This window comes from Panicum virgatum, chromosome 9K (assembly GCF_016808335.1).
Source record: "Panicum virgatum strain AP13 chromosome 9K, P.virgatum_v5, whole genome shotgun sequence".
In the NCBI taxonomy this organism is placed as follows: Eukaryota; Viridiplantae; Streptophyta; class Magnoliopsida; order Poales; family Poaceae; genus Panicum; species Panicum virgatum.
In genome coordinates, this window is record NC_053144.1 from 41,447,167 (window position 1) to 41,461,684 (window position 14,518).

Genomic DNA, 14,518 nt, shown 5'->3' on the forward strand with positions numbered 1-14,518 from the left:
GATTTAGCTTTTAATGGCTTGCGCTCTCACATTAAACAGAAACTAGAGGGCAATGACTTTTTTGCTGTTAATAAAGTGCATCAAAGAGCTTTGGCTGCAGAAAGCCGAAGCAAAGAATTACAAGAAAGTCATAGGCATCATCGTGCTAATACTCATGCTCTTGAGTATCATTCAGATTCTTCGGATGATGAGTCTAAAGAAGTCTATGCCACTGAGTTTGTGTGGTCACCAAACGACAAGCCTAGTACTTGTTCTTCTTTAAAGCCGATTAACAAAAATCGGAAGGAAGTGATCAAGTTTACTTTTGATGTGTCCAAGTGTGAGAGAATCATTGATGAATTAGAAAAGATGGGGAAAATGAAGTTCTCTCACACAATTCGGTCAGTGGAAGAGTTAAAGCGGCGTGCCTATTGCAAATTCCACAATACTTTTTCTCATGCTACTAATAATTGCAATGTGCTTCGTAGAAAGATACAATCGGCCATAGATGAAGGATGATTGATTCCTCCTACAATGCAAATTGATCAGAATCCTTTTCCAATGCATGCGAACATGCTCGAATTGAAGAATCCTAAGATTTTAATTCGGCCAAGTCAAGCCAAATCAACAAAAGGAAAAAATGTGGTCATTGGAGAAGAGAGGCTTGAGAAGAAGATGCTGCAAAACAAAACTTCCCGAGCTGCAATGAAGACTTCAATACTCGGGGGGCATGGCAAAGAAAAGAAGACCGGCAGCAAACTAACCAGCCAGACTGGTTCGTCGAGCGGTCTGATCAGTCCCCAGGGCGGTCTGACCGGTGTCCAGACCGGTCTGACCGGTGCGTCCAGTAAGTCTGGAAACTCCTCCACGGCTCAAATTAGAACAAGGCCGAGCTTTAAGAAGCTCTTGGGCAAGTATGAGAAGGAGGCAGTTGCCCAGAAGCAGAAGGGACAGCCGGATGAAGCCAAAGGTACAAAATTAACGTCAACATCTAGTGAGCAATCGGATCCTCACCCACATCAAGGTAATTGTGTTGTTATGCCACAATCAGGGTCGGTTACTCCATATTTTTGGCCATATCCTTGTTATTACACACTTTTGGATTATAGTAGGATGTATATGCAAACATATTATATTCAATATCCTTCTATATATCAAAGTTGTATCTCCCAAAGACCGATCAGCAATGATCTGGTCGAAAAGAATCTTAATTGCAGCAAGAAGGGTGAGAAGGATTTGAAGGAAAATTCAAAGTACTTGCAGCCGAGGTGGTGTCCCTTAGGCTTATCTCACACTCAAAAAAGAAGGCTGCAATGTTTGCGCAAGCAGGAGTCGATGGAACAACAAGTGGAGGTCGAGCCAACAAAGCCAATAAACATGAAGAAAGTTTGGAGGGCAAAGCAAATTGTTTCATCATCAACTTGAAGAAGAGCAAGATATGGCCGATAATTTTATCGCCATTAGCACAAAAAATGGCCGATTTATTAGTAATCATCACCCTTAGACAATTTTGGTCTAGAAGAGTGTTCTTTGGCACGCAAACTTTGCCAAAGAACAGGGGGTATATGTTGACGACCAAAATTGGCAGCAACCGGTCTGACTGGTCTGACCAAGCGGTCTGACCGGTCTGGGCGTTGTAGCCAGTCTGGCACGACCGACCGGTCCAAGCAGAGTCCGAGTACAACTAGGGATTTTTATAGATTTAGATCTGTAAACAGGATTTCTTGCGGGATAAGTCCACCCCACCCTATAAATATAAAGGGTCACGGCCGATTGAGGTATCCAATCGATCAAAACACAAACAAATCTATTATTTCATTACCTTTACTTTTATCTCCAAACCCTAGCTCTTCCAACCCCGTTATCTATTGTTCTTCCTTCGTCTCTGCGACGTCTAAAGGAGTTCTAGGTGACCTGCCGATCCTAGAGCAACCCTACGTGCGCCTGCCCTAACGGGTCCCTCCCGGGCGAGCGTTCGTCAGACTTTGCCGATTCACCCCGTCGACCGGTCTGACCGCCTCACGCAGGAGGTGCCGCATCGAGCTCCTCCTCGCGCCGCGCGACCGTGCGTGTTTCTTGTGTTGGACCAGATCGCGCACCAACAGTTTTCCAACTCCATTACAGAGAATAAAATCCTTTGGTACCTACTTCGCCACTGGCAGCCACCAGTGGACCAATGTAGTGATCTATTGTATTTCCTAAGAGATTATTTGCCCATTTGAAATGGAAGGAACATTTGCCACATCCAAGACATATGATATGCGCATGTGTTTGCAAAACAGGAGTCGATTCCCCCTTTGCTTATAAAGAAAAAGTGATATAACCTATTAACCTTTTGGGCAGAAATGCAGTGGAATGAGAACAAAAAACATTTGACAAAAGTATGCCCACCATGCTAGCCAATATGCGACTGGTAAATGCTTTTGCCAACAAAGGAATGCAGTGTTTCTGCCAATAAATCAAATGCCTATGCTAGCTATATAACCATTAAAAAAGGTCAGGTCTATTAAATGTATGCCGCCGCTAATCGACAACCAAGGCTCCCAAATGTAGTCATTATTCCCACAAATAAACTATTATCTTTATCGTGATCCAATCACCAAGGAGATATATGTCAAAATTGTCTCTGTATTGGCCTTCAAAACATAGCAAACCATACAAGAAAATACCAGCATGTTAGTTCTGGAGATTCCTTCAATCTCAAGCTGATGTTACGGTGAACCCATGGCTCTCAATGGTTAGTTGTTCTGAATATTCCTTCAGTCTTGTGGGCGAAAATGCAGTAGAAGAGAACAAAAAATGTTATACACAAAGATAACTCATGTTTGAGTTGTAACCTAGTTTCAAAATATAACCTATATGCTAGCCAATAGAACAGCCTTTCCATCTTCTGGTCAATACAATGGTTGAGCTCACTTGCTTATATTTTAATGATATTTTGCACTAGTAGCAACTTATGTGATGACTTGCTTTTTTTGTGTAGCAACTTATGTATATATCGGCTTATTGTGGTGACAAGTTATGTGCATTGCACACTTTTTTTTGTGTCAACTTATGTGTATGAGTGTATAATAGATTTTGTTTGTAGTAATTTATATATTATATGTGTAGTAGCTCATGTGTATAATAGATTCAGTTTTGTGAAAATTTTTATTTTACATGTGTGATAACTTTTATTTTATGAAAATTTGTATATAAACTTACATGTATAACTTACTTGTTTTTCTACTACTTATGCATGTAACATCTTGTGCTTGTGACAACTTATGTTTATACCCAATTATGTTTTGTGGTAAGTTTTTTTCTACGATAACTTATAAATATATTTTTATGGTAACATTTATCTTATAGGTGTGTCAACTTATGTTTTATATGTATGATAACTCATGTGTATAATAAATTTTATTTTATGACAACTTTTTGTTATACATATGTGACAATTTTTATTTTGCGAACAATTTTTTGTATAAACTTATGAGTATGACAACTTACTACTTTTTTACTACTTATGTGCATCACTTCTTGTTTTTTTATTTTTTGAAAACTTACGTATATGATAGTTGATAACAGATCATACTTTTGTGGCCATTTTATTTTTATGACAACAAATAAAATAATTTTATGGTAACTTTTATATTATATGTGTAGCAACTTATGTGTATGAAACATTCTATTTTTGTGGCAACTTATATGTATAACAAATAGCAACTTACTACCAGCACAAAACATCTTCAAAATATATACTAGTTGGATCTAGTTTTGTTCGCCTCGTTGAGTAGAACGTAACGGTACAATCGGTATTCAAAACGGAGACTGCACGAAGGAGATAAAATATTTTTTTATGAAGAAGGTTCATGCTAAAAAGATTGCGCAGGCTAGCTGTACGTGGGGCGAGAAGCAATGTGGAAAGGAGGTGGGGGTCGCACGCTCTGCGTCCGTGCGACTGGTGTTGACGCTTGCTACGGACCATTTTAAAGCATCAATTTGATCAGAAAATCTAGAGAGTTTGCATTTCTTACACGCATACTCATTCAAAATAATTCCAAAACCAAACATGCCTTGAAAAAATATGCAATGCTGAAAATTGAGCAGAAATGAAGCTACAATCAACTCCACCATCCAAGGCAAAATACATCGACAAATTAGAACGCAGAATTCAGGCTCGCATGGATCAAAGGGCCCACCAGCAAGTGCAACCAACTTAGGACAAGGCCGGCGCACCCACAACCATCACCAGGGCTCACGTACCAGTCCCTCAGCCGAAGCTAAGGTCGGTTGGCGCCTAACTAGGACCGACCACCCTGGTTGGCCAAACCATGGTCGGCACAACCGACCTTCTCCTTTGTCGTCACGCTTTCCTATTGGTCCTCAAGGTTGGTTCAAGGTGCAAGACGTCGAGTTCCTGACCGTGCTAACCCTGGCTCCCACTTATAAATACGAGGGGAAGGGGCTCAAATGGAGACACACCACAAGTGATCATTCACTCATTTCTCTCTTGCTTAGTCCATATGCTAGTGGAGTTTAGGCTGAAGTAGCTAGTCTTTGGGTCCCCGAGGTTGCTCAGAAGTTTTGGTATGTGTCTAGCTCTTACTTTTCTTTGCAATTCTCATATACTTGTAGTAGACATATCTTATAGTTATTTATATTTGCATGACTTATAATCTGCGGTGTCAGACATGTATTTCATGATTAGTTTGTATTCGTACTTTATACCTTGCATGATTAGACATATAATTCTAGAACCATGGTACCCGCTTCAGTATTTGAAAGTTTGCTCTAGTATGATGTCTGTCCATCCGAAGGGTGGGGGCTCCGCGGGATACTAGAGTATCTCTTACTAATGTAGACATGGTGTCTGGGTTAATTAAGTGTTACTAGATGTCGCTCTTTCCCATGGTTAGTAGAGGATGCCAACAGGTGGTGACAGCCCTGTTTGTGCCGCCGGATTCCTCCACGTTTGTTCAAGGGGGTAGGAGGTCTATAAAATACCGTAATGATCTAGACAGTCTTATATGTCAGTCATAAGCGGTCTTCTGGTAGTACCTGGTAACCTAGAACTAACGATAATGGTGTGTATCGTGTAAATTTATAATATAAACTGAATAATTAACTAGAAGTACATAAAACCCAGACAGCTATCTTCTTCCTTTCTCCCTGCCTTAGCCTTTTCATGAGTATGATCTGATAGACTTATGTGTCACACTACCTCTTATCCATCAATTATCTTACCCCTATTTATACAATTGAATATCCAATCAAGATTAATTAATCAACTTACCTATTTATTAACCGCCGCCTTCTGTGCGGAAATATAAATCAACAACCCTGGAGGTATTCCGTGCGCTTGCGGATTCTTTCGTAACATAAGAAATACCCCCCATTGGCTTTTGTGGGTGCTGCTGCCTAGGAACACCCACCTAGCGGTTATGCTGGTAAAGGCCAACACTGGTCGCGCTATATCCTGGTCCAAATAAAAGATGCATATCAATAGCTCACTAGAACTGAACGAGAGAGATACCAAACTGGTAGATAAATATAAAGAGTGGAATCTAAGATTCCTTATTTCTATATTCGGATTGAGATGTTTAGTTTATATGCTTAAGAATATAGAATATGCGGCTTGTTATTTAGCGATTATTGAAGACTTTTTTATATGCTTTGGAGTTGTTTAGTTTTATACGTATTGCAGGATATTTCGGGTTAGTGAAACCAACGTGACAGCCGGTGTACTCTATGGATGTAAGCAGCCTCCTTTCCCTGTATATCTACGATCGTAACTATGCAACCTAAAATCATGTCGTCTCCCCAGGCAGTTCCATGCGAAGGGAACACTTCTCTGCAGCAACAACGTTCTCTCAACTGCCAAGCGTAGGCTTCAAACGAGAACTACTGAAGAGGTTTCTCTTATTGGATCCTTAGCACAAAGATTTAAGACACACAACTAGGTCAGCAGATACAGAGAGATTAAAGGAAAACTACTTTATTAAAGCAAACAAATTTACATGTGATTTTCCCTTTCGGGAACCCCTACTTCTAAAGAAAGAATGGAAACATTACCTTACAAAGGATATATTACAACAGTCTTGGCAGCTAATGTACAAGGATACTTAGGGGGTTTTATTGGCTACGGGTTTCTCAGATTTCTTCGCTGTGGAGCACTCTGGCTTCTCTGTCGATTTTATCATTCTGAAGTATGGCGCAAATAACTTCTTCTGTATGGCGCACACTGAGCTTAACTAAGGATAATGATCTTCAAATGTGTTTTCTTTGGAACAAGTTTCCATGTGGAGTCTTTTGGATAAGATAGCATGCCGAGCGTGTGCATGCAAAGCTATGGAACGCTTCTGCGATGCTTGCTATATTACAAACCGATGCTTTTTTTTTTATTTCAACTGGTTTTCTTTGGAACAAGTTTCCATGCGGAGTCTTTTGGATAAGATAGCATGCCGAGGCGTGTGCATGCAAAGCTATGTAACGCTTCTGCAATGCTTGCTATATTACAAACCAATGTTTTTTATTTTAACTGTTTACCAGCGCTTATATTTTGGATTCCTGCAGAATTTTTTTGTATTTCCTAATATGTCTTCCACGCCCAAAAAATTGATAGTGCTACTCCCTCCATCCCAAAAAACAAATCATCCTAGAAATTTTAGGATGAATTAACAAGAAGGTAAAATGACCATATTTGCCTCTAATTATTACACATATTTGGCACTAATTGATTCTTGCATGCACATGTACTTTCTAGATAGGATAAGATGACTTGTTTTTTGGGATAAAATTTGAATCCTAGAATGATATTTTTTTTTTGGGGACGGAGGGAGTATTATCAAATTAAGGAATGAGAATGTTATTGATACTTGCACGCTCCAATTCTAAGGTATCGCTTTATAAGCGCTGGTAAACAATTAAAATAAGAAAACACCAGTTTGTAATATAGTAAGCATCCTAGAAGCGTTACACAGCTTTGCATGCACACGCTCAGCACGCTATCTTATCAAGAAGACTCCATGTGGGAACTTGTTCTGAAGAAAATGCATGTGAAGATTATTATCCTCAGTTAAGCACAATTTGCGCCATGCAGAAGTTTATGCCATATAGAAGAAGTTTGCGCCATACCTTAGAATGATAAGCTCGTAAATAAGATAAGAGCAACGAAGACATGAGTACTCTCTGCAACACTATATAAGGAGATGGTACTGCACAGCACAACGAGAGAGAGCGCGGGGACATTGGAAACACATTAGATTCAGTAGGAAGAAACTAAAAGTCATATTTTTTGCAAAACAACGTTAACAGCGTGCCGTACAATGAGCACGTCCTAATATCCCTATTTAGGTCCATTGCACATGTCGCACAGTGACTCTTCTACGACAGCAATCTTACAGAACATTTCGGTGAAACGTTCTCTTCAATATATTCGCGAACAATTCTGTATGCTGCATCTATAAAGTCCACCTCTCTCTCAATAACTAACAATGGATCTCCCTTCATCAGTCTATCCAACGGGTCTATAGTTAAGACCTGCAAGGCAGGGGTATTTTCCACAACGTGTACAAGAAATTCAATTTGGCCATTGGATGCTTGAAATCCTGTAATACACACGTCCTTGAGATAGTTGTATGTACGCTTCAATCTCCTGATTGATGTTCCTTTCATTAGGTAAAAACCAAAAACACTACTAAACTGCAGTTAGCAGAAAGGTAATGATCAGCAAATTTGTAACCGATGGTTTATATTCAATCAAATAACACATTGCAATTTGCAAGCTGACTAGGCAAGCCGTTAACTATATATTTAACTCAAAATAGTATTGCACATATTATTAGGCAGAGAGCCAAAAAAATGAAATGTCAAACGTGCCTTCAGATTTCTTTTTGAGCTCATAATGGTAATGTCTTCTAGGTAAGTAGTATTCAATCAATATAAAGGACAAGAGATGACTACTTAGCAACAAAGAGGAAACAAGAGTACATACATGGATCTCCAACTTTTCAATAAACAAAGCAGTTCCCAGTAAAGAGACCAGAGATAGATTGTCAACGTCCATATTGTACCACAACAGCAACTGCAAATGCTTCAAATGACAAAATCTGGATGGATTTTCAATCAAACAAGGAACCTGAAACATGACCAAACATCAAGACAATTCAAGACATTTAACAAAAACTGAAAATACCCTCAAAGATCAAACCTCTGGTGGATGGACATAAATCTTCAAGGTGAGATTCTGCACATTTGTGAGTGCATTAGCTAGTTCAGGAATAGCATTCCCAATAGTTGATTCAGTAAAATATATATTTGCATTTTTCAGCTTGGAGACCTCAGTCAGGTTAATAGGCACTGCTGATCCTTCATAAACAAATGTTCTGAGCTTCACAGCACGAAATTCCATCTTTGTTAGTTCACAGAATGAGACATTCATGTATAGCAGCCTGGGAAGTGGGCTCTGAACCTTTAGTTCACCCTTCGTATTGCAAAAAGCAATACTGAACCACTCAAGAGAACTGCAATTAGACAACATGTACTCATGCTCTTTTGCTCTGACCTTGACATTACGCAGATCAAGCTTTCTAAGTTTTGGGAAACCACAGGACTGTGTAGGTAACATGATAGATACAAAGTGAAGCTGAAGATGAGATATACATCTGCTGTCAAAAAGTTTGAAAGGGAAGATATACTGAGGATCATCGAAAACTTCAAGACCCCTTGGTGTTAGATCAAAAGAAAGAGACTTCGTATGCGACGATGCAGCAAATCTAACCCAATTATTGAGATGATCCATCAGCAAGCTGTCGAAGTTAAATTTGATAACAAGTTCTTCAACTACTTTGCCATGGCACTGATGTAGGACTACATTGACAGTGTCAATGAACTGCCGAGCATACTGCTCCCTTTGTTCACCATTTATTTTCTTCCCAAACATAACAGTGCCATCAAATCTCAGTTTGGGGAAAATTGTCCACAAATTTCTCCATTTACTTGATAGAACACTAGTCCTTACTACCTCCTTCGGAGGCAATTTTGACGAAATAATACATCCTGCAGTTTGGGATACCAAATAGGCACACATGCTCAGCGATTTCATTTTGGGTCTAAAAGGTAACCAGTAAAATGAAAACTCAACATACCTCTGGAAGGTTTATAAACTGATCAAGTGATATCCCCTTTTTGTAGATAGGTTTGGAGTAAATGTATCCTGATATGGCTCGCCAAAGCAAAATGATCCACAATTGAAATTGATCATATGCTATATCCTTAACATAAATTGGTTTATGGATGTATTTGGATGCAGATATGAAGATTTTAATAGCCCGCAGCAGAAACTGAGAATCTGCTATTGTCTTTTCATAGATCGGATTGTCCCTGATGTGATCTAATGCATTTCGGCATAATAGAATGGTCCACATTCTAATTTGGTTATTCCGTATCCCCTTCTCATAATATAGTTTACCATGAATGTATTCTGTTATAGCTCTGCAAATCAGAATGCTCCATAGTTCAAATTGATAATTCCGTATTCTGCTTTGATACATATGTTCTGGATGTTTATATTGTGGTGCAGCACTGAGATTCAAAACATTGCCCTAGCGATGCTGCACTTAAGAAGGAAAAGATACCTATTTAATGTAATACCATGATTCTTCTCCGAAGAAAATGAAGTAGCATTCAAGAGAAATGAAGTATGCCATATACATGTAGTTAAGGAGATCAGGTAAGAACACAATCATTTTTATTTCCATGTTTGGTCTTTTTCTGTGCAGCTCCTATTGTTATTGCTAACGAAGTGAAGTATATCAGCCCCTAATGTAGCATCCTCACCATGGCACATCAAGTCTAAAACTGTTGAAATAGATTTAGTGTCTTCGCAGCCGGCCTCGTCGCGCAGCACCGGCCTCATCGCGCCGCGCTTCAGTGTCTTCGCAGCGCCGTCGTCGCCGGCCAGCAGCCGGGCTTGATGGCGGCGGGGTGTCGTCGCCGGCCGGACTTTCATCATCAGCTTGACGTCTCCACCACCAACGTGCTTGTACAGCACTTCGGCGACATGGATGGGTGACGACCCGGCGAACACCAGTAGACGTGTGTACATGCAATCTGTAAAAGAATCGAGAGAGGACAGGGATTCAACCTGCTGCGTTTCCGAAGGCGAACAGGGGCGCCATGGCCTTGTCCTCGCGCGTAGAAGGTCACGACCTCGTCGGGATTCGGATGCGGGACAACATCCGACTTTGGCGGCGCTCGCCAGTGCGCCACTTCCCTCGGCGGAATCGAACCAGCCTTGGCCAGCTCCTCCAGCCAGGCCTCCTCAACCACCGATGGCCTCCACAGCGACATCCTCGCTTCTTTTGCTCTCACACACTGGGCGGCAGAAAATGGAGGAGCGGGGATGGGGGCGACGGAAGAAAGAGAGGCAAAGGAGGGGAAATGGCAGTGGCGGCGGCTGGGGGAAGGAGACCGAGTGGGGGGCGGTTAACTCGGGTAACCGGCATCGTGGGCCCCCTCCCCGACTCGGGGATCGAGGCGACGCACCGCCGCGTGTGAATTGGGCCGCGGCCCACGAACAGCAGGACAGGCCAAGGGCAAACGGCCCAACAAGGCCCCCTCATGCCGACCGACGGCCTCCACTTTCGATAGACAGTGCGAAGGTCGGTCGGGCATTCCATTCCGAGTGACAACCGAACGAGAGACGCAAACGTGCGACGAAACGAGACGTTCAAAAGACGAGTCGGGCAGAAAAAAGACCAAATTCGGCGAAAAAGTCGCAAGTTTAAACAAAATACGCCGCACGAAGGCAGGCCCAGAAGTTTTCATCCGGATCGCACCAACGATCCGGGCAAATCATTACATCACAATATTAAAATAAAAACAAAATAAGGGGCGGGAGGCCCACGGCGGATGCCACTTCTTTCCTCTGCCCCGCCGCTCAAAGGCCGTCCAGGCCCGGGTCCGTGCCGTTCCGAGGAGGATGTCGTCGACGTCCACCTCCGTCGCGGCGACGGCGCCGAACCCAGAGAAGTTGAGCATGAGCGTCCGGCGAGTGGCCGCACTCGCGTCTTTCGGGAATCCCGGCTCGAACTCTCCCAGGTGTGTCCCGAAACGGAGCTGGATCGAAGCCAGCGCGGTCGCGGCGCCGCGGCGGGCACCCAGGGAAACCGCCGCCCGGATGCGGTCCGGCAGGGCCCGGAGACGGTTGGTGAGGAGCGGCTCCTCTGCCCTCACGATGTGGAAGACGCTGAGCGCAGCCATCGACGACAGGGCCTCACGCTGGTCCTCCACTTCGTTGAGGCGCCGGCGCAGCTCCTCCGCCTCATGACACACGGCGCCCAGCTCCTCCTCCAGACCTGCACACGGGAGCAATGAGAGCGTATCACTTGATAAAACAAAAGCGCGATCAAAGCTAGAGCACGAACTCACTGACGACGCGGAACCGTCACGGGTCAGAGGCCGTGCAAGGGAGGACGTGCGGAACCGTCACGGACGACCAGGCGGGGAGGCGACTGACGAGCTCCGACTGACCACGGAAACCATCCCGACTGACCGGAAAGAGGCAACAGCGCGACGACCCGTCGCCCAAGAAATCCAACCAGGTACGACTCCTCCATTCTCGACCGGCGGAATGTAACCCGCCGACCGACCAAGACGAAGGACCTCTACTTGATCAAGACTACTCGGTAGAAATATGTAAATGAGGGCTCCACCTTGAGATATAAAAGGGGGAGAGCCTCCGGCGTAGGAACGAAAGCTTGTAAGCTTCCCTCCATTTTGAGCACCTGGGCTCGAGCAATACAACTAGAGAACCACCCCTCACTGTACATAGAGTATTTTCGGCCCGATCCAGTCTAAATCCTCGAGTCATTGTGTGCTAGACAATTCCGATCCAATGCACGAGAAACATGCAGTCGAGTAGTTTATTTGTCGCCCATTTCCGGAACCGATAAAATGAAAGTAGGTATCTAAGGGCGTCTGCAACGGCGGACGATTTGGCCAGCAAGTTGATTTGTTTAATCGATGAACAGTTGACGCACAGTGCCCACTAGCGATTTCTTCGTCGCTAGCTCGAACGCTGGCCGATGCTGCTCGCTCTCACACGCGCGTGTCCCAAGCGCCTGCTGCTCTTCTCTCTCTCCTCCAAATCGCTCGCTCAAATCGACAGACTGCTGCGGACGCCCTAAGGTGCGTGACGAGAATTCGAATACGCATTACCAGAAATGGGCACGATTAATGATGGACCTGGTCAGGGACGGAAGCAGCGTACGCCGAGTTCCGTTCCTTCCGTATGCTACGGAATTACGGACGGGTGGTGGTCCGAGTCCGACACCCGGCAAGACAAAGAAACAAGGCCAGGCCCAGGACCACCACCCCCTCTCGCTCTCCATCACCATGTGTCGTCCTGGCCTGTGGCCTCCCTCGTGTACACACCTCGATCGATAGAAGATTATTTATTCATTGATCATATTGTTCGTGCACGCTGTCACTATGCGCTAGTGTACAATAACCGGTGGGGCGATGATGCATGCCCCACACACCACCGGGATGCATGCTCTCGAGTAATCGAGGAGTCCGTTGGGGGTCAGTCACATTTGCGGTACGGTATAACTAACCTAAGATTCGATTCCTCTTCCTCCAACAGTTCATACCGACCCTGCTAGCTCGATCTATTTTTTTAAAACAAAACACGGTACAGACTATTTGAAGAAGAATTAGTTCGTGAATGCAGAAATTCAAACCGAAGAATGTGAAAAATCTGCGGTTTTATATATTCCATGGGGCACGTGCTTAGGATTAGCCAAAATTGCCTTAAAAAGGGGTTAGCAGAAATTGTTCCTTTGATCATGGGTGTAATGTAACCACTGCACCTCGGGGCGCCAGTGTCAGCATTATCCATGCCATCAACATGTGGCACTACTGGTTTTAGTAGTGATAATGTATTGGAGTGCTAATGGTTAAAATGGAACGCGAACACTTTATATATTGTCTCTATTAAGTTTCAAGAATTTAGGATATTGTTTGCTAATTAAAATAAATAATGAAATATGGCTAAACGGATTATATTTTTTGCAGTTGGAGGTTTGGAGGGTCGCGCCACGCATGCTGGCGTGACTGGCCAAGGAGGCTGTTCAAGTGCGCAAAAATACAATCCGTTTATATTTTGTCATTTGTTTTAATTAGCAAACTGTCTCCTAAATTCTTGAAACTTGACAGGTACAATATATAAAGTATTTGTGTTCCATTTTAAGCATTAGCACTCCAATATATTATGTAGTAAATGAGAAATCCAATTTCTAATTATGCTAAGTGTAACCTTGCACATATGCTAAATTTAACCATTTAGCATAATTAGAAATTAGATTTTTCATTTTTCACATAATGTATTGGAGTGCAAATAGTTAAAATGGAATACAAACACTTTATATATTGTACGTGCCAAGTTTCAAGAATTTAGGAGACCATTTACTGATTAAAACAAATAGTGAAATATGGCTAAATGGATTTTATATTTGCGCACTTGAGAAGCTAGCAGCCTCTCGGGGTCACGCCATGCATCTTGGCATGACTCAATGATGACAAGATCGGCTCATTTTGCCTCGTCAGCACCACATGGGAATCGATCTCGGGTCGTGCCACCGTGGCAATTGAGTCACGCCACATGCAATGGCGCGACTCAGTTACAAGTCACGCCAAGTTCCGTGGCGCGACCAAAAAGACTACTTCTTGGAATTTTAGTTTGGGAGGGGTTATTTATAAAATATTAGTTTTAAAAAGGGTTAAAATATAAAAAATCCATGGAGGATGGAAGGAGGAGATAGTGTTGGAAATTAGAGCAAGTATAAATGTATAGTAAAGCTAATCCCAGTGCAAGTTTCATGGGAGTTCCCAGTTAAAGTATTGGAGGACCAACAAAAAAAATTTGTGTTGCATTTATTATATGATAAGTAAAGTTATTTTCCTTGGTCATTGTGTCAAGGAGAAATATAGCTATTAAAAGTGAATGGAGGGAGTAGTGTCCATGATATTAACTATATTGCCACATAGGATTTTTGGCTTCTGTGGCACTATAATAAATGAGAGAAAGAGTGAAGAGAAAAAGAACTGGTCTCATCCAAGACCTAGTGTCAATACGTAAACCAATGCAGTAGACACTACAAATTGTGCATTGAAAGTGAGGTGGTGTCTTCATAATAAATGGATAACAAATATGATAGGTGGAGAAAATAGAGTGAGTTTAATAGAAATCTGTTCCAAGACATCATGGATTGTAGAGTATAGTTTCTAAAGGTGGTGTCTTGATGATGTGGCAACATGGACACTACGCATAGACACTATGGGCAATTGCCCTCAATGGGGTGCCATATAGGCAAAAATGATGACATGACAAGAAATTTATGAAGAGAGAGAGAAGAAATAGGTTTCATCTAGATAAAACTTGGGTTACACTATTTTCAAGACTATGAAACTTTATGAAACTAGCATTGGGGGCTAGAGAGTTTCATCTCATCTAATTTCACCCAATCACGTTCATAGTAATTGAATGCAATGA

At 42.6% G+C, this 14,518-nt stretch overlaps 1 protein-coding gene across 5 annotated transcripts; it reads right to left on the reverse strand.

Moving 5' to 3' along the window:
- Window positions 1-7,214: 7,214 nt before the first annotated feature.
- On the reverse strand, window positions 7,215-10,436 carry LOC120651441 (putative FBD-associated F-box protein At5g56690). Of its 5 annotated transcripts, none has more exons than XM_039928920.1 (5): window positions 10,174-10,436; window positions 9,111-10,074; window positions 8,174-9,021; window positions 7,958-8,101; window positions 7,228-7,665 (listed from the first exon to the last, which is right to left on the reverse strand). In XM_039928920.1, exons 3-5 carry the CDS (start codon window positions 8,903-8,905, stop codon window positions 7,348-7,350), a joined length of 1,194 nt encoding a protein of 397 aa, XP_039784854.1. In that variant the 5' UTR covers window positions 8,906-9,021; window positions 9,111-10,074; window positions 10,174-10,436; the 3' UTR covers window positions 7,228-7,347. The 5 variants fall into 5 exon arrangements, with proteins under 5 accessions (XP_039784855.1, XP_039784854.1, XP_039784853.1 ...); XM_039928919.1 differs by having other exon boundaries at window positions 9,111-9,575; window positions 9,802-10,436; XM_039928918.1 differs by having other exon boundaries at window positions 9,111-10,436.
- Between the last annotated feature and the right edge of the window lie 4,082 nt (window positions 10,437-14,518).